Source organism: Strix aluco, chromosome 3 (assembly GCF_031877795.1).
Source record: "Strix aluco isolate bStrAlu1 chromosome 3, bStrAlu1.hap1, whole genome shotgun sequence".
NCBI classification, from domain to species: domain Eukaryota; kingdom Metazoa; phylum Chordata; class Aves; order Strigiformes; family Strigidae; genus Strix; species Strix aluco.
Window position 1 is genome coordinate 48050757 of NC_133933.1, and position 24499 is coordinate 48075255.

The 24499-nt window shown below is 40.2% G+C and overlaps 1 protein-coding gene across 14 annotated transcripts; it reads right to left on the reverse strand.

Annotated features, from left to right (window-relative positions):
• Nucleotides 1-1455: 1455 nt before the first annotated feature.
• GGPS1 (geranylgeranyl diphosphate synthase 1) lies at nt 1456-24291 on the reverse strand. 14 transcript variants are annotated; one of them, XM_074818434.1, is made up of 5 exons: nt 24155-24291; nt 19422-19514; nt 18892-18975; nt 10209-10279; nt 1456-6641 (listed from the first exon to the last, which is right to left on the reverse strand). In XM_074818434.1, the coding sequence occupies exons 2-5, from the start codon at nt 19486-19488 to the stop codon at nt 5880-5882; spliced, it is 984 nt and encodes a 327-aa protein (XP_074674535.1). In that variant the 5' UTR covers nt 19489-19514; nt 24155-24291; the 3' UTR covers nt 1456-5879. The 14 variants fall into 14 exon arrangements, with proteins under 14 accessions (XP_074674535.1, XP_074674541.1, XP_074674544.1 ...); XM_074818440.1 differs by lacking the exons at nt 18892-18975; nt 24155-24291 and adding exons at nt 6884-6969; nt 8150-8325 and having other exon boundaries at nt 19422-19482; XM_074818443.1 differs by lacking the exons at nt 18892-18975; nt 19422-19514 and adding an exon at nt 8150-8282.
• Between the last annotated feature and the right edge of the window lie 208 nt (nt 24292-24499).

Below are 24499 nucleotides of genomic sequence, written 5' to 3' on the forward strand. Positions count from 1 at the left end.
CTATTCTCAGAATTTACATGCATGTTGTTGTATTTATTTAGTATTTCTAAAATGATAATGAGAATAGCATAACTTACTGTTTATTCTTTCTATTTTGTTGCATTTCTTGTTTCTTCTGTTTTAGCACTGTAATCAGCTACAATTCATCCAATGTACTTGACAAGAAACAGGACAGCCTCAATGCCAATAAAACAAGACCAATTTAACATTTTCACCTCATTACCTAGAATTGCAGCTTCCTCATTTTATAAGCACCTAGATTTAACTTCAGAATTTACTGAACATTCATTTCTGTTGGTGTAAAATATAAGAGGTTATGTTTATAGCAGTTTTTACATTTCTGGGAATAGCAATGACAATTCCTCCATACAGTTTCTACTTTGACCTGTACACCCCATCCCATTCCCCCAAAAAAGAGAGCATAAGTGGCAATAGGTTCTTCAGTTAAAGCCACAGAAAAACTACAGGAGTTAGTTCCATGCTTCATGTATTAACACTACAGTTATCTGAAATTCTATTTTTAGAGAACTTTGTGGTTTTTCCTTGCAAATACTTTTTTGCTTTTTCTTTTAATTTGTTCACATGACCTTGGTGTCAGTCTGATTTTAACAACTTAGGTTGATGAAAAGTTGTTATGCCTCCCTCAGCTAACAAATTCACTGCGGAAAAACATATACTAGATTTCAGCAAGAGAACAGGCCAGTTTGTGTATTTCAAAACACCATAACCAAAAATGTATGTGTTTGTCATTTGCCCTTTTTACAGACTTCAATAATTACTTTAATGAAGGATTAACTTATACCATATGCTCCAGAAATAGCAACTCAAACAGTATGAAGAGTGAAAATAATCTACTGTGATCCAGAAAAGATGCAACTGCTTACTGACAGCCTATAATTCATATACCAACAGAGAGTATTTTCATGGAGTTAAAAAGCAGAAAGTTATCTATGATTTCCCTTTACATCAGAGTTAGTCTTCCACACAAATTCATTCCAGGTTTTGCAGTGGTCTCCATGAAGTGTCATGTTAGGCCTTCTTGGGGTATCTCTCACAGTTCTCTGTGCTGTAGTAAACTGAGATGCTCAGTAAATACCTTTTTCAACAAGTTAAGTGAGAACTTATTTCATAGGGCACACAGGTGAGGAACACTATCAGGATTCATGTTTAACCTGCATCTTTAGTATAAATTTTGCAGATAATACGCTTGACACTGAATTTATGAATTATTCCCAGCCACACCTCACAAAGGTGCTTTCTAAAGTAATTACAAAGAAAATGATGCAGAAAAGGTGAACACAGGTGCTCAGCTATGAGCTTCCCAAAAGTTATTTGGGAAGGATGTCAGTGTGAGGTAACAATCAAATCAAGTAGGCACATAGCAGATTATGGTTTACTGGCCTCAAGAATAGAAAGATTGTTAGAGAAAAAAAATACAGTAATGAAACAATGTACTCTGTTTTAGCTGTACCTTTAATCAAAACTTTAAGATGACATATGCAAGTTATTTATATAACCATCAGAATAAATAATTTTTAATTTGAATATCCCTTACATTCTGTTTGGAAAGCACAAAGGGAAGCTCAGGGAAACTAGCCACACTCTTCAGCCTTTGTTAGAAAAGTGAAGGAGATGCTGTAAGACAAGGTGAAATTACATGAGAGCCTAAAATGTATTTTCTTATTCTCTCAAATCCTTTCCCTGGCTCTGTTCTTGCCTCTGTCCACCTGCCAGCTCTGACATTCATCAGGCTCTTGCTGAGTGGGATAATTCATTAACCCAGACAAAAATTAACTTCTCTTCCCCAGGGGTAGCTAGTTAAGTTCTTTCACAAAAAGGCCTAACAGGCATTATCACCAAAGCAAAACAGGTGTTGAAAGCAAATGGGTAGGAGAGGGAAAGGAGCTCAAGCTATATGGGACAGAAATAATTTATGGCAGTATAAAATACATTACAGTCTTTCACTTGGAAAAAAGTTCCAGGCATTTCAAGACTGCAGAAAATCTTGGATTACTTTTGTCAAGTCATAGGATGAGCCAAGATTTAATGTCTCAAAAGCAGACCCAGGCTATTTTATTTGTCCAGGATCAAAACTGAGTTTGATGGTATTGTGTGTGCTATGGTATTAGTAGCAGAATAGAAATATATCTGAGAAAAGAATTACAATGAAAGTACTGAGCAAATAATACAAAGAATATAGTAAATACCAAACCAGAAACATAAAATAAGATTAAGACAGAACAAAGAAGAGCAACAGATGCCTATATAGCTCTTGCACATGAATAAAAGCCTGGCCCAATTCAGGGGTTCAATGCAGTTTTATATAAGAAGGTGCAAAAAACCCCCCAGATCCCATGTTTTATACCATATTAGCATTTTAACAATAACCGGGGAAAGAAGCCCTTAGTACAGGAAATTTCCCTATTTCCTGCCTGCCTGCACATGGAGGCATTTAGATATTTAATAATTAGCAAAATCAGCCATAAAGTTAAAAGTATAAAGAATTGTCAACAGCTACTTTCCCACTGCCATTAACACTTTCAGGCTGTTTGTATCAACAACTGGCTGATACATACAAATTTGCTCTTAGTGGGTACCTGAACAGCCTGAGCTCAAAGGAAGACAAGCTATCTCCTCACGGAGGTACTGAAATGATGCAATCTTCAGTATAATTGATGAGGATAACATCAGCCTTTGAAGAAGCAGACACAGATGTCCTATCCAAGGGCTGGCCACTCAAGGACAGGTGACAGCATTCACTTACATCCAGGCAAGCCCAAAATCTGAAAACAGACTGAGGTAGGGGAAAATGCTGGAGACTGATGAGCATTTGCATTTCTCTTTATACACAGTGCAAGAGCTAAAGCCCCAGGAAATGTAGTAGTAACCTGATCAAAATAGAACTTGTTGGCAATGGTAGGAAGATGAGGGTAACAGTTCTGGCTCAGAGAGACTGACATTGAAACCAGCATCCCCTTTGTTTACCCATAGGCATTTCCACTTGCAACTCAGATTTCCATTCCACAGCAATGCAGCTCTTGTGAAGACCACGAAAAAACCCTACTCCCTGTATTGTGGGAGGCATAGCAACAGAGAGCAGCACTTACACAACTAAACTAATTTCTGCAGCCATGAGAACTCTCATGCTGCTTTATGAAACTGATTTTCCTAACATGTCTTAACACCAGGAGCTTGTACCACAGCCAATACTGGAGAATACTGATGAGGATGCATAGCCTCATCTTATGGCACCAAATACAAAATCTACCTTGACTATGAAGTATTATCACTGATGATGCTTAATACTTAAAGATGCTCTACCTGCTTAACAGATGAAGGGGAAAGATCCCAGCCTCTTCCAACTCCTGAATACATCAAGAAAAACCCTCAGAGGCTCAGTTCATCCTAACCAAAGTGAAGAGCAATGATACTCTGCTTCTGGGCCTTTTAAGATATACCTTCAGGGTATGATTTGAATGCTGGTATCAAAAGCCTTGAAGGCAGAAGAATAAGACAGAGCTGTATGGTTTCTTGTTGGTTCAGCTTTCTTTTCTAGGGGTACTTTTCCCTTCTTACCCATTTGTGGTTTAAAGGGCCTACAGCTGGAAAACTTCCAATGTACTTACTCCTAAGTTAATGCAGGCACATCATGATATGGTATTAGAACAATACTGGTGTGAGTTGCCAAAATGAACCAAATAAGTGACAACATAGAAATCTCAGATAGTAGAGGTTTTATACAAAAATAAGAAAAACTACCTCATTAAGAATGTTCGATTACACAAAACTGTTTACATCCAGCAACTGAGCAGACATGAAATGGCACTAAGTGCACTTCGCATTGTATGTGTCAGTTACAATATCCTGATAGGCACAAGGTATCTTTTACAGTAAAACTAGGAGATTCTCCTGACAAGTTTTTCCAGTGCTCCCCCCCATTCAGTATCAGCTGCAACAGTGCTCAGAAACTCCCAAGACATGGCACAAAATAAACATTGTACTTTGCTGCAGATAGTATTTTCTCATAAAATATTAAAGATTTAACAGGCTTACCACTAAGCACTGGAAGTTATGAAAAAGGAATTATAATTTACTGTCATTAACATTAAAGGAAAGACACCTTTCACCAACTTTAAGCTATTCAGCCCTAGCAACCAGGTCCATTCAGTGAAAAGGCTATTATTCTGTGCCTAATCACAGAGCAGACAAAGATTTCTCCTCAGCATGCAGATAAAAGGGATAGTCTATCATCCATAACTGCATAATGTCTCTGACTGAAAGCAGTCATTCGGAATTTTTTTCATGCTTGATCACTTTCAGAATAATCTTAATGCTGCCCAGGGAAGACATTATAGCAACCTTCTTCAGTTAGTTTTCTGTGGGTTGAGACTGTGACTCTCCCTGCTTTCCAGGTACAGTAAATGAACACCTGCATAAGACTATCCTTTAGCTGTCAGAAGCCAAGTACCTCTGGACATTTCTTTTGAGAGTATGCTTGAGCTAGAACCACTGCTAATAGCACCAGTCCTACCTTTGATCCAAACCATTACCTCCCTACACCAAAGCAAAGCTTTATGTACCTGTGAAGACTAAGAGAACTGAACCTGATTAAAGCCAGCCCAGCCAAGAAGAAACAAACACCTCTGCTTACACTTTGTTCACGTTTATATATATATATCCATTTATATACAGATGAGCAGAGAGTTTTGTCACTTATCAGCCCTCCTCCCCTCAATATCCCTCTGAGTTCTAGTTCTATTTCTGTATGTCTATGTACATAGTTTTAAAGCATTATTTAAGCAATTAACAAAACTGAAATGGTATTATAGCTTGTGGAACAAGATGCTATACTCTGTTTTAGCAAAAAATTACAGAACTTGTCTCTTTGGAGAGACCTGTAACATGCCTCCAGATAACAATTCAGAACAGGAATAAAGTATGAATTATGACTCAGCTCCTGGAAAAGCCCCTCTCAATTATAAGCAGAGCTTAGAAACCTGCACCAGTTATGGTGCCCTAAAGCTACCTGGTGTGAATCCCATTCCATTTCTAGCAGAGCTTACTATGTTGCTATTTACAGTTACATGTATGAGCTCTAATGCATAGCTTTAAGTCTCTGGCTACAAAATATTTCAGTTTAAAAATCTAAAACCAGGAGATCAAAATTATTCACTGCAGAGCCGGCATCAGCAGCAAATTTATGCTTTGCTGATGCAATGAAAACTTTTCTCTAAGGTACTTAGAAATCTTTATAAAGCTGCTATTTCAGACTAAACATTAGTCTTATTTGCATATAAAGTACTATCTTCCTTAATTCACATGCCACTAAAAATATCCCCAGAAGCTGGATAGGATATTCACTTCAAACTTAGTAAGCTGATCCATCTGATATTCCCAAGTCTAACTTCAAAATACCACACAACAGTTCTACATGCATTGTGGTAGCAAGTATCTTTTGTTATTTAACATCATACATTTTGGTTTACTAGAGCGTTGTTTGAAAATGCACAATACTCATGTCAACCTAACTTAACACAGAATTTCTGCCAGAAACCTACAGTAGCATGGTTAAAGACGTGAGAGTTTTAGGCCTGAAATAATGCTGATGATTGTGTAAAGAAGATCACATTTAGATTCAAAACTTGTTTCAGTTCTAGTACATCTGCCTTAACAAAGCCATCTGTAAGCAGTTACAGTTAAGACTGTATAGATAATAGGGTATATATTTCAATATTCAATGAAAAATTGTTTTTAAGAGTAATTTCTGTAACATGGCTACAAGAGAAAGTTTTAAGCAAGACTGATTATCACATCTCTCAGATAGTGTGGTTATTCTCCTATTTTAAAAAGACTTTGAATCCACCCCAGGAGTTAAATTTTTAATTTTCAGTTTCTTTGAACATTTTGCTCAGCTGTTCAACTAGTGCTACAAGCTCAGGGTTTCCCCCAAGTGATTCAATTTGTTTATAGGCTTCACATTCAAGCTCTTTCAACGTATTTCGAGTGTACTCAAAGGAACCCACATTTTCAAGGTAATGTACACAGTATTTTTTTATATCTATGTTCTCTGTCCTTTGACGTAAAATGTTTTGCACCTGAGTACTTTCAGGTCTTGACCAAATTGCATGAATGGTTGGGAATGAGAACTTGCCCTCAGTTAAGTCTTCACAAAAACTCTTGTTTTCACTATATTCTTTGGAGTGCAAGTTGGCATAGTCATCTCTTATTTGGAAGAAGAGGCCAAGTGTGTTAAGAAGTGGCTTTAAGTCTTTTTTGTAATTTGAGAACAGCTGCATGAGGCCTACAGCTAATCCAAAGAGACCACCTGTCTTCTGCAGTACCATAGCTTTATATTCAGCTTCCGTAGGACAGGTGTAAGTATCCCTCCAGTAAATATCCAAGCCTTGACCTTTATGGAGTTCCAGAAGTTGACGGGTAAAAACTTTAACAGCATCTGGATGATCAAGGGTTAAAACCTTCTCTAAGCCAAGGAAATACACATAATTAGCACAGTTGATTACAGATGGAATTCCATAGATACTGTGTGCCACTGGAAAGCCCCGTCGTAGCTTTGAGTTATCTTCAATATCATCCACAAGTAGGCTTGCGTTGTGCAACATCTCTGTCACTTCAATGATAACCTATTACAAGAAGAGAAAGTTATTAAATCTCCCAACATAATTTAACCTCCGGTTTTGCAAGATTTTATTTAAAATGAATAAGGTTTTAAAGAATGATATTATCTATCACTGAGGTTCCCCTTTAGACCACTTGCTTTTACTGTTAATACAGATTTATGATTCTCTTCATCAGCCAGTTTGCTCTAAGTCCTGGATCATGTGGTCTGTCTTGTGTAATGTTTTCAGATTCAAAGCAAACTTACTGAAGTGTTTCGACTTGCATGCTCCTCTTCATTGCTGCTACAGTTCTAAAATATGCCACTGTCTAGGAGTCATGCAGTAACTGTTACTGGAAACATGAATAGAGGAAAAGAAAAGCAACTCAATGTTGGGACAAGTTTAGATTCACTAACCTGGGATCTTCCTAAGTCAGTTCTTGAGAGTGTCAGGTATCATCCATTAACACATTTGTTTTATAAACCTTGTTTTGATAAGTGGGGAGAGTTCATCTTTCTTTCCCCACACTTCATGTAGTTATCTTCAGTACTGAGCTCTTAAAGGACAGACTATTCTCTCTGAAACATCATTTGGAAAATTCTTGGCAGAAAGGTAACAGCTACAACTTCTTTCGGGAAGCTTCCTACACACTTACTACTTGTTACTAGGTAGATCAATATCATACACCACCTGAAGTACACAATAAACTGTTAAGAACATCAAGCTTGTAGCTGACTGCATTTGACTAAAAATGAACCTTAACAATTCCAAAGCAGGACAATTCAACAAGAAACTAAGAGTTTTAACACTATATCCTGTTTTTATTGCACAACTGCCATGCAAGGAACAGGTATATTCAGTACTTGCTTAAACGGAAATAAATTTAAGCATGTAAAACTGCATGCTGCATAAACTCACTGCAAAACACATCTGATTAAGATATGATTTTAAAGCTAATGAACGAATTGCACTTGGTGGCTACAAACATCGCACTCAGTCAACAATCATCAAAACAACTGCTTCTAAAAAATACTAAGGCCACCATTAAATAGCGACAAGTACCTAGTATTGTCCTACTTGGTGGGTGCTGTAGGAAGTAGTAAGAGGGACTTCACAGCAAGCATTTTCTTGAGCAGCAAGCCACCTAGTGTTCAGTGACTACTGTCCCGAAGATTAAAACACAAAACCCAGCAATCTAATTGTTTGTCCAAGTTATGACTGCAAGAACAACCTACTTAAAAAGCACTGACTCATCTACCAGTTAGAAGTGAGCCCTACTTTGACCTGTAAAGATACGTTGTTGCCCACTGACTGTATCGGAGGACAGAATTGAAAGTAAGGAGCAAAAAAGTTCAGACAGCAGAAAAAGCTTATTTTAGAAAACAGGAAGTAGCCTGAGGAAATGAAGAGACTGATTTTCATAACGAAAGCTGAAGAACCAGTACAGAATGTTATACTTTCTTACAGCCTTAGCCTATCTAATCAGTAGCTGCTGCACTATCACTTCAACACACAGATTTCTACCTCCTTACCTGCAATAGCTTGAAAATTTGCTTGGTCCTGTACTAGGCCATTTCAGTGCCTTCTTAGAAGAAAGTTCATCTGTCAAACCCAGTGTTCTCCAATTCAACAAGCTGAGTGTCTCAGTGCAGCATCAGATGGGTACTACAGATGCAGTAAGTTGGGGTGTGGGGAAGAGATCATTTGGCTGAGAAAAAAGTGAAGTTGTGGCAGCCAATAGTGAAATGAACTACCATGGAACAGTAGCCTCAACTGTATCATCTAAACAAGCTACATGAAGATCTAAGGTAAAAAAAAAAAAGTCCCATAACAAGTGCCAGAATTCAGATTTTTAATAGAAGAAATACACATAGCAGGAAGGGAATCAGGCTGCTGGACACCTGGGATGTCTTAAGAAGATTACAAGAGATGTCAAAGATGACTAGAGGTAGTCCTCCAGACTTCAACAATCTTAACTTATTATAATTAGTACAAGTATGCACAAAATCAGTAATAATTGTGTCAGGATGCAGGTTAAAAGACGACAGGGCCTTTTGTTCTCAAATGACCTGAAGAATAAAAATATTAAGTTCTATCACAACAGTTTAAGTGGTAAAGGAAACATTAAAGCGTTGGTTTTCTTCATAAAGATAACCAAAACAAGTGCTCTAAGTTTTCAATAATGGTTACATGATTATCAGTTTAAAGTTGACAGGTAGAACTGGTAACTTCTGTTCAGAGGCACTGCATCTTTAATTTAGTATAGTGCATGAGAGAAGATGGACCCATACTGTCACAGGTGCTCAGCAAAACAGCAAGAGGCAACAGTCAGACTGCAGCATAAGAAAGCCCAGTTGGACAGAATGGAAAAGTTTGTTATCATGGAAGGGGTTCAGCACAGAAAGACAGGACCTGAGAAACTGAAGAATCCACATCCTCAGATTTTCAAAACTTAGCAAGGCCCCCAGAAGCCTAAAGTAGCTACGAAGAAAGCCCTGCTTTAAGCAGAGGGTTATCCTAGATAATTTCTAGTGGCTTCTTCCAGTTTGAGTTCTGATCTATATTAAGACTAAATCCATGCATACAATACACAGGTTGCTATATAATACATTTTATTTGGGTATGTAGCTGAGCACAAAGGGTAAGATGTGTCTAGCTGGAAGCCAGAATAAATCTGGCTAAAGATATAGACAGGTTGGAAAAAGAAGAGTTACTAGATGAATGCAGCCTCTTCCTTCATTGTTTAAATCACTTAAACCATTTTGCTACTTGAGGACTAGGAAGTAGCCTCCTCTCTTAAGCCACCCTAAAGAAGACTCCTTCACAAACTCAAGATACTTCTGCCAACAATTAATGAAATTAACTAGGAACCAGCTGAGTAAGAGTCAAAAAACATAACTGGTTATTTTTATTCCTTATATTGTCTTGGACACAGGGAATCTTTTGCACTCCCTATGTGCAGTTTAGCAAAACTGTTAGTCTAACCAAGAAGATAATGTTTCATTTGACAAGACACAGTTTAAATACACAGCCACAAATCTTGCACAGATCTGTCCAACAGAAAAGCAAAAGGGAAGAAGAATTCCTAGTTTAGTTCTTCTCATTAGAGAGTAAGGACTCTAGACTGTATGATAAACCCACAGTTTTAGGTCCAAAACATGAAGCGCTTTGTGAAGTTGATTTAACTGCTGTCTGTTATTCTTGTATCACAGTCATAAGATTTTTATTTTCAACCATTATATTTGTGTAGTTTACAAGGTAACTGTCTAGCTTCTTTCATAAGCAATTTAAAACTCAATGTTAATAACTGAGTGATGTTAAGTGGGTAACAATGGTAGCGGCTTATCTATAACTTAAAAGGTTGAGCACACTTGGAAAGTAGTAACTATTCTACATAAGACAAGTAATTTCTTTAGTGCTACATCACAGTCAAAGCTTTGCACTGAAGTTGTTTTCCTGAAAGTTTACTTTAATATATTCAGAAATTAGTGCACTTAAGATTTCTGATCATTTAAGCTATGTTAGAGAACCATCTCTTATCAGTAATCTTGGAAGATAGATAACAGCCCTTTAAAAATAATTAGCCAGTACCTGTATTTTATCTTGTGGAACATTCAGCCAGTGATTAAAGGCCTGTGACAGTTTGGTTCTCACTTGCTTACCTACAATAAAAATATTATAGGCGTTTATAAAAATCACGTAGTTCATTATTAGGGCCAACAGTTTGTCTTAACAACTATAGCTGACTTGAGAGCAGTAAACTGATCAGTGTGATAACCTGAAAGCAGAAAATATATCTTAGTGTGTAGCTTATTTCCTCATTGTATAGACATCAATTATCAGCAACTTCCATTTTAAACATTTCACAGTAATACGCAAAGCACATTTACCAGTTACTGTATTTAGTTGTGGCAGTTTAATTAGTAAGTGATCCTGAGTATGTTGGTAACCTGTACAGATCAGCTTCCTACATCTGAAAGTAAGCCCTAGTTTGCCAGGCACGTTGATTTTGTATATGTACAGATTAAGAAGTTTCAATTATGATTCATTATTAGTTCGAGATACAGATATTTGTTGAGTATCTATTTCCATCCATTTTTAGGTCTTTCTCCTGTAGTACTCTTCACTTGCTATTCATAATTTGTAACACAGGAAAGTGACATTTGATATACTTACTAAATAACTCTTAACAAAAATCTGAACAGAACATTCCAAACAGAATAGAACTTTCCAAGAATTCAGACATTTATACCCGAAAAGCCTACCTACAAATAATAGGATTTGTTCCGCTTTGGCTAATTCTAGTTTGGTGGAACCAAGCAGTCACCCTGTTTCACAGGAATGAAAGATCAAAAGTCCAAGTTCAGTGTTAAAATTAGCATTACTATTAAACCCAGATAAGATCAACTGTCTTGTAAAGTGTAATAGAAGCTAACCTATATGCCTATAAATTATTGATGCTAGCTTTCTTTACTAAATTGCCAGAAGTCATGTACAAATTCAGTGTCTACTGATGATCAATATGAAATAAAGTCATCCCCTACACACACTGAGACAATGCTGCTCTTAACTTTGAGAAGTTCAGCTATGTACAAGATCTCTGAATAACTGCAAGACAGGTTTAGACAAACAGCTCTGCATACACAGCTCACACCAACAAGGCCTCTGGAAAGAGTTTTACATAAACTTCAAAGCAGTGTGACCTAGACAGTGGGTTCCATACCCACTCAAGATGTACTGAGACTTAAACCTAATGATTCTGCAATATTAGTCCTCACATTGATGATGCATCTTGCCCATAGCACTGAGGAAATTTCTACATTTTAATCTCTCCCTAAGGCTTCTCTATCACTGTGTGACCAGCACATACAGAACAGAATAATAAAAATGGGTAGATTCACTTGCAGTGTTATACCCTGGAGAAACCAGACTGAGGATTTTTCCTTTTCTAATTAAGTCACCACCAGGTTAGCAATAGCTTTGTGGTTTGGGCTCTGTGGCAAGGGCGATAACCTTCCTCCCTGGCTCAGAGGGCTTCAATTTTTGCCTCAGTTCTCAAAGATTTCTACTGTTTCCTATCACCACCATCTTTTAGTTTTCATCAGAACAGACTAACGAAAAGGTGCGTCTTCTTTCCTCTAACAGCTTTGTCCTCTGGCTCTGTCCTGTGTGAAAGAGCACTCTTACCTGGACATACACTGTCATTGGCTTGCGTTCTCCATTTTTGCTTTCTGTGCTCAGTTTTAAACACTAACAGATTTCTGCAGAAGGGAGGGATTGTTTTGTCTCTCAAACATCAGAACAGATATTTTACGCTCCTCATGGCAGGCTTTCTTTCTATCAGGAAAGTACATAACTGGTTCTAAATTATTTTTTTAAAACCTGTTTATTTAAATCAATAATTTGCTGACTTAGAAGTTCAGTATTTTAACACAGGTAACCAGAATTCAAATTTAAATACAAAATTAGAGTAGTACCCAAGAGTTTAAAAACCTCTTACATTAACTAAGCACCACCACTAATTCAAGTTAGACCTGCTTCTGACAACATCTGTAGATAGTAAGGATTTGAAACACTTCAAACACTGATATTTCCCACCTTTCCCCCATGTGGTTAGACCAGATTTTAGCCAGATTGGCTCCCTGACCTGACTCACTACACACTTGTGACCACCAGTACTGTGTAAGGGGAGGGTCAAAATAACCTCCATCAGAGGTTCAATATTTTATTTTTAAATAATGGCATGAGTTAACTGAGGAGAAATTTTGCTCAAAAATATTGAGAATAACTGTTACAAACATCTGCCAAACTACATGGCTTGCCAGTTAAGTATTAACAAATATTTCAGTACATCCGTAAAGAAAACTACTCAGACAATATCACATTAAGGAAGTGTACCTTATCTTCAGCTCTTTATTCACTTCTAAGTTACATTGATACAGACAACACCTGCTTTTTTTACATTAAGCAGCTAATTCTGTTTTTCTGAATGTGTTTCCTAGAAAATATGCTTATGGAATGCTGGATGTTCAGCAACAAGTGTTATTTCGTCATGGGGAACATAACTACTAGCACACACTCTAAATGGATTATTAACATGCACAATGGATTTAGCCACTTCAGTTCCTTAGTACAGGCAGCATTTGAATTGTTAACTTGTCTACCTTGACTAACAAGGCTGTCTAGACACTGACTATTCAAGGAAAAACCACTATCTGTATAGGGAAGCATCCATCTTTCCTTTTATAGGTGCAGATTTGCTTGTGTGAGCCCTGTTAAAGGACATTATTTCTACATAAATGTTATTATATCTTGTTCTGAAGTCAATCCTACCCAATCTATATGATATTACAGCAATTTTCTGTATGCTTGTTTTATGCCTATAGCCATGCTATGATGGCAAAAGACGAAACCCCTCTAATACTGGTCTCAAACTTGGATGCAGAAGCCTCCATTCCTTGCTACACCTCTCTTCTCCCCAAACTAGAGGAGACAACAATCCAGGGACACTAGGACAAAATCAAAATGAGTAAAACTTAACTCTGGCAGAATTATCCAGTTTCTTCACTGTCATGTGTCACTGCTCTGTTAATTATTCTAAGCAGACTATTGTAAAACTGAAGAATATAGAGGTCTGACTTTCAAAATTAGAAGCTCTTCCTACTGTATAGAGCTATAACAGACATTACTGCACCAAGCTTTTATCAAAGTTATGCTAAATGCATTTGGTTTAATCTGCTTAGGACCCCAGTATGACCCAAATCAACAGCAACTATGGGAAGATTTTCTCCTTAGTAATGCCGGATGGAAAAGGTGAGAAAAAAACCATTCAGAACATAACAGACTCACACTGATGAAATTCCTTCTACAGATAAGAATGTAAAACCCTTATCCTTGAAACAAAGACCAAGTTAGATTAAAGATGTTGTACTGAGGACAATCCCTCCCACCCCTTCAGACAGATAAGATGCTTCTCTGAAGAAAAGAAAAAAATCAGCTTGACTTACTTTCTATATACCCAGTTGTTCTTGTGACAGGGTACAGACCTAAAACCCACAGACCTCCAGCTCTGGACAGGGTCCTGATTAGTATTTCTTCACTCTTGCTGCATTAAAGTGACCATAAATTATGCCCTTAGGGCAGCACCCCACTTACAGTGAGGGTACATAAAAGGGCTAGAACAGCATGGTAAAGAGCAGAGGGACTATTAACCTAGCCCTCATTAGAGTCTCACTAAGCTAACTCAACTCATTACCCCAGCAGAAAACTGACGGCTTTTTGCTAGGTTAGCTTTCTGCCAGCTTTATATACTGAGTCAGCTTGTAAAGTGGATCTGCCAGAGTTAGTACAGGGTAAGCAGCAGATGCTGAGAGCCAGGGGAAGGGGGCATTGCCCTTCTGGAGGAAGCAAGCTACTGTATTACCTCAGCTATATTGTACACTTTCATGTTTAGCTCTGTCCTCTGATGGATTAGGGTTAAACGGATAAATTCCCCAAGCAGACCTCCCTACACTGCTACAAGAACACTACAGCCAGCATAAGTGAACTGCAGGAAGAGAAGCAAAGAGAGCAGCCATATATACTTTTAAACCTGGGCAGCCACTTATTACAGATCAAGGTCACTGTAGAATTGTTTAGCTTAGCTCTCTGTTCAAAACAGGGTTAACCTCTCCAGGGTTGTGATGCTGATTTTTGTCTTGTTCCTTCTCCTCAGGATCCTGAATGCTATCATCTCATGGTCACTACAGCCAAGGTTGCCCTGGTCTTAACGTCCTAACCAATTCTTTGTTGTTTCTAAGTGTGAGGTCCAGCATAATGCCTGCCTTCATTAGCTCCTTTATCACCTGTGTTAGCAAGTGGTCACTAGTGCATTCCAGAAACCTCCTGGGTTGCCTGTGCCCTGCTCTGTTGATTCTTTCACCAGATACTAAAGTAGCTGAGGTCTCATGAGGACCAGGGCCTGTAAATGAGGCATCTTCCAGTTGTCTAAAGGCCTCATCTACTTCTTCCTGCCCAGGTGGTCTGTAGCAAAGACCCACTACAGCGTGACCCCTGTTGATCTGCCCTCTAATCTTAACCCATAAACTCTCAACAGGCTTATGTGACCAAAGGCAGAGCTCCATGCAGTTCAGCTGGTCTTTCACATAAAAGGCAACTCCCATTCCTTGCTATCCCAGAGTGCCTTCCTAAGCAGTCCATATCCATTCCTTGCAGGGCTCTAGCTATGTGAGCTATACCACATCAGATACCCCAATAAAACTGCAACCCTGCAACTGCCTGCAGCCATCTAACTTCTCCTGTTTATTCCCCAGGCTGTATGCATTTGTGTAGAGGCACTTCAGAGGCACCCAATCCTGCAGATCCCCAGAAAAAGTGGGAGCTTCCCCCATCATGTTGTCCTGTTCACACTTCCTTGTTTGAGTGCATCCACCTGGGATGGGCTGCCTTCAGGTGCCTGTTGTCCACATCAGCCTACACCCTTTGTCTGTAAGTTTACCATTTCCTTACTTGACTGTGTGTAGGCATTCCCCTCTATTGTAATACCTACTTTAAGTCCCTTCTCATCAGGTTGCTCAGCCTGTTGGTAGAGACGCTTTTGCTCTGACTTGGGTAAGGTGGATGCTATCTCCTCCTGGTAGTCCCATGGTCATAAAACCCAAATCTCTACCAATATCAGCTCTGCAACTAACTAGCTGTTGACAGGCAGGATCTGTCTGTTCCTCTTGATGGTGAGGGGAAGGGGGTTGAGGATCATGGAGAAAAGTCACCTGGTTTCCTGTGCCCTTGGCCCCCATTCCAAAAGCCATATATAGTCATGCTTGATAAGCTCCAGGCATCCCCTTGCTATATCCATTAGTGCTCAAGTGAAAGAGCTGCAGGGTTAAGTAGTCCGAGGGTGAAACACCTTGGCAGTCCCTCCGTAACATCCCTGATGAGTTACCCACAAGCAGCAAACTTCCCTAGGACAGAAGCTCAGAGAGAGGCCTCTGTCCCTTGCAGGAGTCAGTCTCCCCACTACTATCACTTCTACCGCCACTGATGCTTTGTTGTACACAGAGCTTCCAGCCATGTGTCTTCTTCCAGTGCACTAAATTTATCTGACAATTATACATCTACTCAAGGAACAGGAACCTTTCTCCTGGTGCTAGAAGCCATCAGCTCCCAGTCTTCACCATTGTGAGAGTATCCATTTCCCATCCTGATATACACAGACTGTTCCTGCCATTCCTTCACTATACCTGGAGGTTTCAGGCTCTTGCACAGCATCAGAAATTACAAAAAGCAAGACACTGCAGATTCAGCCTGCTGACCCCCTTTTGCTGCTCCTTTGATTGGTGACACACATTTTCCACCACAGCACACCTTTTAGGGGCAGGGACGTCACTTTCTTCTGGTCCAGTGGGTGCCCTCAGGCATCCCTGCAGCCTCTCTCAGGAACTTGACCCAAGTTGAGGCCTCTGATGTGCTAAGTGTAGATGTGCCAGTGGTAGGAAACATGCCCTGCAGTGCTTACCTCCTTCACCAAGCTGGTCAAGTGCAACAATCCAGTAAAAAAAGCTGAAAAACAAAAGCCAGTCTTGATTGTTTAGCTTGTTGAACAAGCCCAGGAAAGACTGCAGCCAAGACCAGAGGGACATGAAAGGGAAGATGCACAGTCATCAATGGGATCAGAATCTACCTCCTTCAATAGCAAGCTGTTTACTATGTCGGTTTTACTGCAACTGAAACTCCACATTCTCCTTAGTGCTGCAAAACAGCTACTGCTGTTAATCCAGCCATTTAGAGATAAAAGATTCATCGTGTGAATCAGGGCATTTTTGAGACAAACCATATTGAAATTCATGAACATTAGTCCTGTTTATTGCACTTTGTTTACAAAACTGAAGGATGGAATACTAGATTAAGCAGAACACCACTATAAACTAATATTGCACTGTTCTACTACAGTAAGATTTTGCAAGAAAAGTTACTGTTTCAGAATGTATGTTCTCTCAAACACTAAATCGTTACTGAAGGAATAAACATTAATCACCACACTAGCAGTTAAAATAGCCACATAGTAAAAAAAACCTTAAGCCTAGTAGCTTCTCTATCCTAGTGCTGTTGAAGTCAAAGAATCAGACAAGCTTAGTTTCAGTATCAGCCCCAAACTGTTACCATTAGAAGTCCCATTTCATTAATGGGAAGCAGAGTAATCAGCTTCAGTATTGAGGAATTAATCCTTAGCAGTTATAAAAATTTGTGTTCTTACACCACAGACATTACCAGGCACTTTTTTTTTTCCAAACAACCTTAATACTGTTACACAATCCCTTTTTATGTAAACAAAGTTTGATATGTATCTAAGTTCATTCAAGTTCTCATAGGTTACTAAACCATCTGGAGAGTTTGTTTTTTAACTAGTCTTAAAAGATAAGCAAGTGGACTATTGTAGGGCCACAAGTGTATGTATTTGATACTCAGCCAAGCTTTCTGCAAAAGCCCCTCAGAGCTCAGGCTGATCCAGCACAAACAGCTCCTTGTCCCAGATCACTAACAAGACAAGAGAAAATTAACTAGGCAAGTTTTTAGCAGGTTGGGTGATTGATACTACTTAATCATTTGGCTAGCAAGCTGAGAACTGGCACCAGTTAAGAAGCAGGAGAATACTGCCAGGAGCACAAGGAAGATGGAATGAAACTGCCTCTTTCAGCAAGTTTGTTAGATTAGCTCAGGCATCTCATTTGGGCTCCACCCTAATTATGAACAGCTAGCACATGCCCAACTTTTTCCTCTCACCCAGAATTGGCGCTCATACTGATTCCAAGGTTCACACAAGTAACTGGCTCCTACTGATCTGTACTTGGCATAGCTGACTTTGGGCAAAGCCAGTGTTTCAGAAACAGTAAACATCCAGCTATATGATTGCAAACCCTCACTGCTTCACCAGTTACTCGGTACAAGCTTTCCACAGGTACACACCACTTTTACCTGCCTGGTTTAAGAGAAGTCTTCCCTTCTGAATCACATCACCATTTCTGCATAGAGAGAAGTGTATCTTATATCTCACCTTCCCCGAAACTAAATAAACACAAGATCAACGTGTTGAAGTGAACAACCAGATTTATGATAGTTTAGCAGGAGAGGACATAAAATGCTTGCACTGTCAGTAAGTAAAACATCAGCATAGAGTGATCAGGGTTGAACTCACTCACAAAGTATAGGAATTTAGCCACAGGAGTCAAGGTGGGAAGGTTAAGTGTATATCCTAGATGCATCATTTAAAGCAAAAGCTAACTGAAGAGATTAGTCAAGCACTTTTGCCCATGGAAGCTTTTGGGTACTTTTTGACTGTTGTGTATTTCCTACCAGGAAGCTGAGCTTCTTTTGCTGGTACCTACAATAGCCTAAAAAATAGCTAAAGCAACTAAAGATGCAGAGGTGTTACAATATACTGTGGTTATATGAGATAATCTAACTAAACAAAAAGTACACTTAAAGATGATGTTGGAAGAAAGTAAATTTCTTCAGGACCAGCTCTCAGAATGCTCTTCAGAATATCATAGACTCATTCTCAAGGTAGTTCCCTAGCAAAACCACCACCCAGTTCAACATACCCAAATGGAATATACTGTAAGGAAATGGGAAACGAGCTTTCTGGCATGAAAAAGGCATGGTACTGCCAAATTCTTTCCTTTTCTTATTTTTCAACTCAAGTAATGCTAACTGCCAAGTCAAATGAAATCACTAATGTAGACAAGACAATCCTGGATATTTGTAGAGATTAATAATGAAATTCATTATACACAGGTATAATGAATTAGGACTCACAAGACCCACCCTGCTGATATACAGGTCTTGTTGCAGATGTGCAAAAGCCACTTTGTACTATGCCTGTAATTCATTATGGTACTTGTCTAGACAGAAGGTCTTCTACCCCAGTCAGACATAATTTTGGTCAGAATCATTTTCCTTAATATTTACCACATTTTGTACCTTCCTTAACTCCACCAATATGCAGTATAAGCTGGACAGAATGCAACCACATAATAGTCCAAATGACAAAGTAGTTCCACCACTATTTTTACAAAGTTAGTCACTTTGATAGCTTGTATGGTCTTCCTTATGCTTTAGGTGTAAAGTAAAAGCCAGAGCAAAAAATCTGTCTGTTTAGTCAAAGAGGCTTCCCAGAGGCATAACCATACAGTAGTTCTCTATCAAACTGCCTCCCAAATTCTGTTACAATAGGTACTGTTCAAGAATGAAAACTACATTTGAATGTGTTGCTAGTCACCTGATACCACACAAGGACTGGTTGATCCTCTGGCAAGTGAAGCAATCCAGGGACAGCCAAAATTGGCTGTAAGAATGCCTGGCCCTACAAATATCAGGGAGAAGAACTTACACAAAAGAACAAGGCTATTAAAAAAAACCAAACAACCCACACTACTCCATTGAGTCCAGTATAGCCAGCAGATAAACTCAGGGCTGATGACATTTTGTTCTTTAAGAATGGGATCAAGTCTTCAGTACTTGCCCTTATCAGTTTTAAAAAGTAGCAAGTCAGCTACTCTGAATGGAGAACAAGAGTAACTGAAACACTACTTATACTGCAACATTCTCAAGAGCTATTGTACCAATCTCACTAAAAAGGGTGGTTCTACAAGAGGAAGAAAAGAACAAATTTTGAGAAGTATTACTTGTAGTTACTCTTAAATCCACAAATCAAGAACGGATAAACTTATTGGTTTATACTTCCTGAGACAAAAGTTGCTATAAAAACAATTTTTATATTTAAAATCAACACAGTACAAAGAAACTTGCCTGGTAGTTGAAGTAAATACTGGTATGGCTCTAGGATTCTTTTAGATGTTTCATCCATCTCATCCATTTCTTTATTTTGTATGAGGTAGTTCACTGTTAAAGAAAGTGTTATTAACACTATTTAGATCAAAAATAAGGGAAGTAAAACAGATGCATACAATTAATAAAGTCAGCTGACTTAAAGGTTAGGTGCAAATATTTGAATTTTGAACATGCCACCTTCGGTTAATATTACCTTCACTACATAAAAAAGTTTTCTGGATGTCATTTAGAAAAGAAACAAGCATGTGTACTAAATACAGGTTTTTTTCATTATTCATGGATAATGTTTAAACCAAGTCCTAGACTTTGTTTGCTCTTTTATATGTATTACAGGGCTTAGATGATAAAGTATTTAAAACATCAGCATTCACAACAATGAAGCTCCACTGTAAGTCTTTAGAGAAGACACTCAGCACATACAAAACCTCATATGATTAATCTGATTAGACCTCCCTAAATGCTTTCCCCATACAAAAGTGGAGACGCCTAAGAGCAGAAAATACACCTCACACCAAAGCAACCTAAACAAGTTGAACACTAGCTTCAGCCTTCTGATAGAATTCTTCAGTCCTGTTTTAAAAGGTAGAACAGGAATATACCATTTTCTTACCTCTGTTTAAGTATACAGACATCTTTACACTTTCTCATATACTATATACATCATAGACTCTTATGATAAATCTTTTAGGATCCATTCCCTACATAGCTCAACAATTTTCTATTGATTATGTTTCAGTTCACATACCTTTGGTCATCTATATCTGGATTTTTTTTCCAGACTGTTTTCTAGGATAGATTTTCTGTCCTTTCACCTCTAGCCTTCCTTGCTGCACTGCAGATGCAGCAGCTCAAAACAATTCTTCTAATGTCATTTTAAGACAGGAACTGCAGCAGTAGCATAAAGTCTCATGCTACTTCAGCATCATTTCTCAGCTACTTAGCTGTATACTTAGCTGGAAAGGATGTACTTTTTGCCCCTGGAGAAACTGAATAGTTATATAAATTATCCATAAAAGGACTATTTTTTGTAGTTATTTGTAAGTATGGATTGACACGTTTTTAATATAGGTACACTAAGGGGAGTGTTTAACTGAGTGGAATAAACTGTGTTCCACACTTGCCCAAAATAATCCAGCAATACTTTCCCATCAAAACCGCAAAAGATCAGCATTAAGATTACTGCTTCCACTTGAGCTACCTGGACACACTGGTCTTTGTCATCATTCATGACCCTTCCCTTTCAGTATAGCTCAGTCAGTTCCCATCTACTCCCATTTCCACCACACTCGTAAGTATTTGTAGCAGCCCAAGCTTGGAAACCGATCTGCATTAATAACTACTTTCCAAGTTTAGGTGTGGATCAATTCCTTTATTCACTTCACTGCATATGTTAACTAAATGGATCAGCACTTCAGGGGCAAGGAAGGCTATTTAAGCAAACACAGTTGCCAACAAAACGCTCATAAGACTGCACCTTTTGGGAAACCTTTGCATACTTTCTTAGCAGAAATGCCACAATAAGGAGTACAGCCTTTCCATCCTATCCCATGGTGTGCCAGCAGAACTAGCTGTCAGGCCACACAGTAATCTAAATCAGATTTGACACCCTCAACTCCCTGTTTTGTTTTCAGCTTGTGGGTAGAGCTGAAGGGATATGAACTGCTTTTAAGCCGGCACTGCCACTGAGAGTCAGCTGTCAAACTGTACCTTTACATATCAAGCATAAGTCTCAAAGGACTTCGCTGAGGAAGTGAAATCAAAAAGATTATCACAGTCCACCTCCAGATGTTTTAAGCAGAAAGAAGCTGGTAGAGATGGATATAAGGACATACTATCAACTTAGCAACTCTCCTGTGACTATTATTTGTCAAAAAGCCACACAGATGGTTTAGAATTGAAAGTGCCTAGCTATCCAACATAGCTGGGAAGAGATGTTAGGGTTGGAATTGCTCCTCTGTAAAAGCTACCGCTTAAAAGTTAATATTAAAAGTTCTTCCTCTCCCCCCAGGGAATTAGGAGGTTTCTTGCCTGTCTGTAGGACACTAAGACAATATTCAGAATCCCCAACTAACTTGAAATTCACTAGTATTACACAGCATGAAACTAAATATTTGCTTCTTTTGTCACAAAGCTAATAGGAGCCCACCTGAAATGCTGCTGTGCTTATCACCAGAAAATTAGTCAGGCACTTATCCCACAAGTGCCAAGATCTATTTTTTTTTTTTTTTAATAAAAGGGAAGCAAAAAAGTAACAGACAAAGAGTGGATGGTAACTTAGCTTAAATCACTATAGAGTTCAACTTTTCTAGACTGCTATGCTACCTTTAAATGAAGTGATAGGTAACCTCCACTACGGGAAAATGTAGCTGTCTCATGAACAATCAGACTGTTTCTCATCTAACACACCCGCCAAAGCCAGAACAGTGAGCAGAATCTCCCCCAAACTTATACAAAGAAAGGGACACTTAAATAAATATGTAAATGACGTTGCTTATAAAGGTCTGTAAGCAAGAATACGATATGAGACTTGTAGTATTACTTCTCTTTGACACACTTGGGAAATGCTTGATATTAAAGGTTTCCTGCCTAGGTGACTGACCAATTTACTATGGAAGTTACACTGTTGCAGAAAGTCTTCTCAGTGAAGACATTTAGAGGCAAGATCTCAGTCAGCACCTCCTAATAAAAAGTAGAACTGCCAGGAGTTAAGCAGTAAATTAAAAGGAATGCAAAGCCTTTTGTTAGTGAAAGTGCAAGAATTGATTACACATACAAGGATTAAAGCAGTTAAGGGCATTTTGCCTTTTAAACCAGTACACACACTTGGTGCATTTCAATTTACGCATGACTAAGTTATTTTTCCAGTTATTCCTCAGTATCCCCACATAAGCACACAGAACAGCTGTTATGGGCACAGGCCATGCAATCACAACAGAGAGCCCACAGAATTGCTTCAGACTGCAACAAACCTCTCTGACAATCTCTTTGAAAATACACAAGACACTAGAATAAAATGGTGACACGGGCTTCCATAAGTCAGAACTACTCTAAAACTATACTTGAAGCTGTGATCTGTGCCTAGGAGCTTTCTAGAGAGGATGCAAATAATTTTAATTCTAGGTTACACGTCAAGAAACATCTTCACTTTGGAACTTTGTAAAACGGCTTCTCACCCCATCCCTTCCAACCCATTCTTCAGAATATTCTCTCCCTCCTCCAAATTAAGGGAATACGATCACTGAAATTGTCTGGGTTAAATATACAGATGGTATTTTAAAAAGCGATGTTATCTCAGTGGCTTCAACAGTACGGTTACACAGAAAATAAAGAAGATCCACCATAGGAGCAGAGAGCCATAAGTGCAAAGAAACCATCCAGAAAGTTCCTAAATCGGCTCCATCACAGAATTTAAAGAGTGGAGACACTGGTTTCATTGTAACCAGTGAAAAAGAAAGTCCCAGATTGGGGGATGTAGGAGTGAGAAAGTGTGTTTCAGAAGGAATACACAGAAACTGTTCTGAATGTGTATTGTTTCAAAGAGGCTATCAAGGCTCTCAATCCAAATGTAATTTGGGCAGGATGCTTGTCACCTTAGTCCACATTCTCATTCTAATTAGTAGAGTCTTCTTTACAATCCTTCCTAGGCCGATATCGAACAAAACCTTGTATTCAACTTAAGGGTAGGCAACTTCCCCAAGTGTAAGGATAGTCACACACTTTCCCCGAAGATGCAGCTAAGTAAACAAGCAGCTTTCCACATCTCCATTTTCAACACTAACGCCAGAACAACAATAACACGCTATTGATGGAATTGGGCTTCGATTTTAATAGGATTTCCAGATACAATGGAGCACGAACGTTACAGAAGCCAGACAACACCACCTGGGCTGTCAAACTGGCACTATGCTGTGACAGGTCACAGGCAGAAGACAGAAAAAGAGCAGGTAGAAACCGTGACTACTCCTGAATCGCTTCTCAGATTAAAACTGCCATTTTGCAACCAACATAAAAGTTGTTGCCCTGCTTGCAGATACCTAACCCCCGCCCAAAACGACAGTGTCAAACCAAAGGAAAGAGGGTTCATTTTCCAGAGCTCAACTTAAGAGATGTAAACGCGACGGAGACGGCACAGCCTCCCCAGCTGCTTCCACAGCCCCAAGGCGAGCAGCCCAGCCTCGCCAGCGCCATTTTAGATAAAGCGAGACCGAGAGCCGAGGGCTCCTCGCTCCCCCTACCCGCCGTCCACCCCCATTTTCTGATCTGCGCTGCCGGTAGCCAGGCTCGGTCGCCAGGGAGGGAAGCGCCGCCCGCCGCCAGTCCGGCGCAGCCCCGGCCCCCCAGCGCTCAGCCAGCCCGCCCCGGCGACGGCGCCGCTGCCCGCCGGCGCCGCCCAGCACTGACGGCGGCGGACGCCGGCTCCGGCCGCCCTTCCCCCGCGCCCCTTCCCGGCCCCCTTCCGGGCAGCCCGCCAGCCCCTCCTGGGCGGGGCGGCCGCGGGACCCGCTCCCCCCGCAGCCGGGCTGGCCCTCGCCGCCCGACCCTGCGTGGCGGGGAAGGACCGGCTCCGCGGAGGAGCACGCCCCCCCTCCCACTTCCCCCGCCCGGACCCGACGCCGAGCGGCGACAGCGCCTCCCGCCAGCAACGGCCGGCTAACGGGCACCCGGCCGCAGCCCGGGCGGCCGCCGCTCACCTCGCCGCCACCGCCAGCCGGAGCCGCGCCCCGCTCTCCCAAGCAGCCTCCGTCCGCAGCAGTGGCGGCGGCAGCGCTCGAAGCGCCACCCCCTTCCGCTCCGCCGGGCGCCACCTTCCCCTCTTGGGGGAAAATGCGCCACCAGCGCCCCACCGCGCAGGCGCCAGCCTTGCCCCCTCGGCTCATTAGCATTCGGCGAGGGCCCCGGCCCCTCGCGGCGGCCGCGCGCGGTGCGCCCTGGGAGGCGTAGTCCACGCGCCGCGCCGCGCCGCTTCGCGGGCCGTGACGAGCGGCGGGCGGGAACCGCGTCACCCGTGAGGCCCCTCGGCGCCGAGTCTCAGTTTC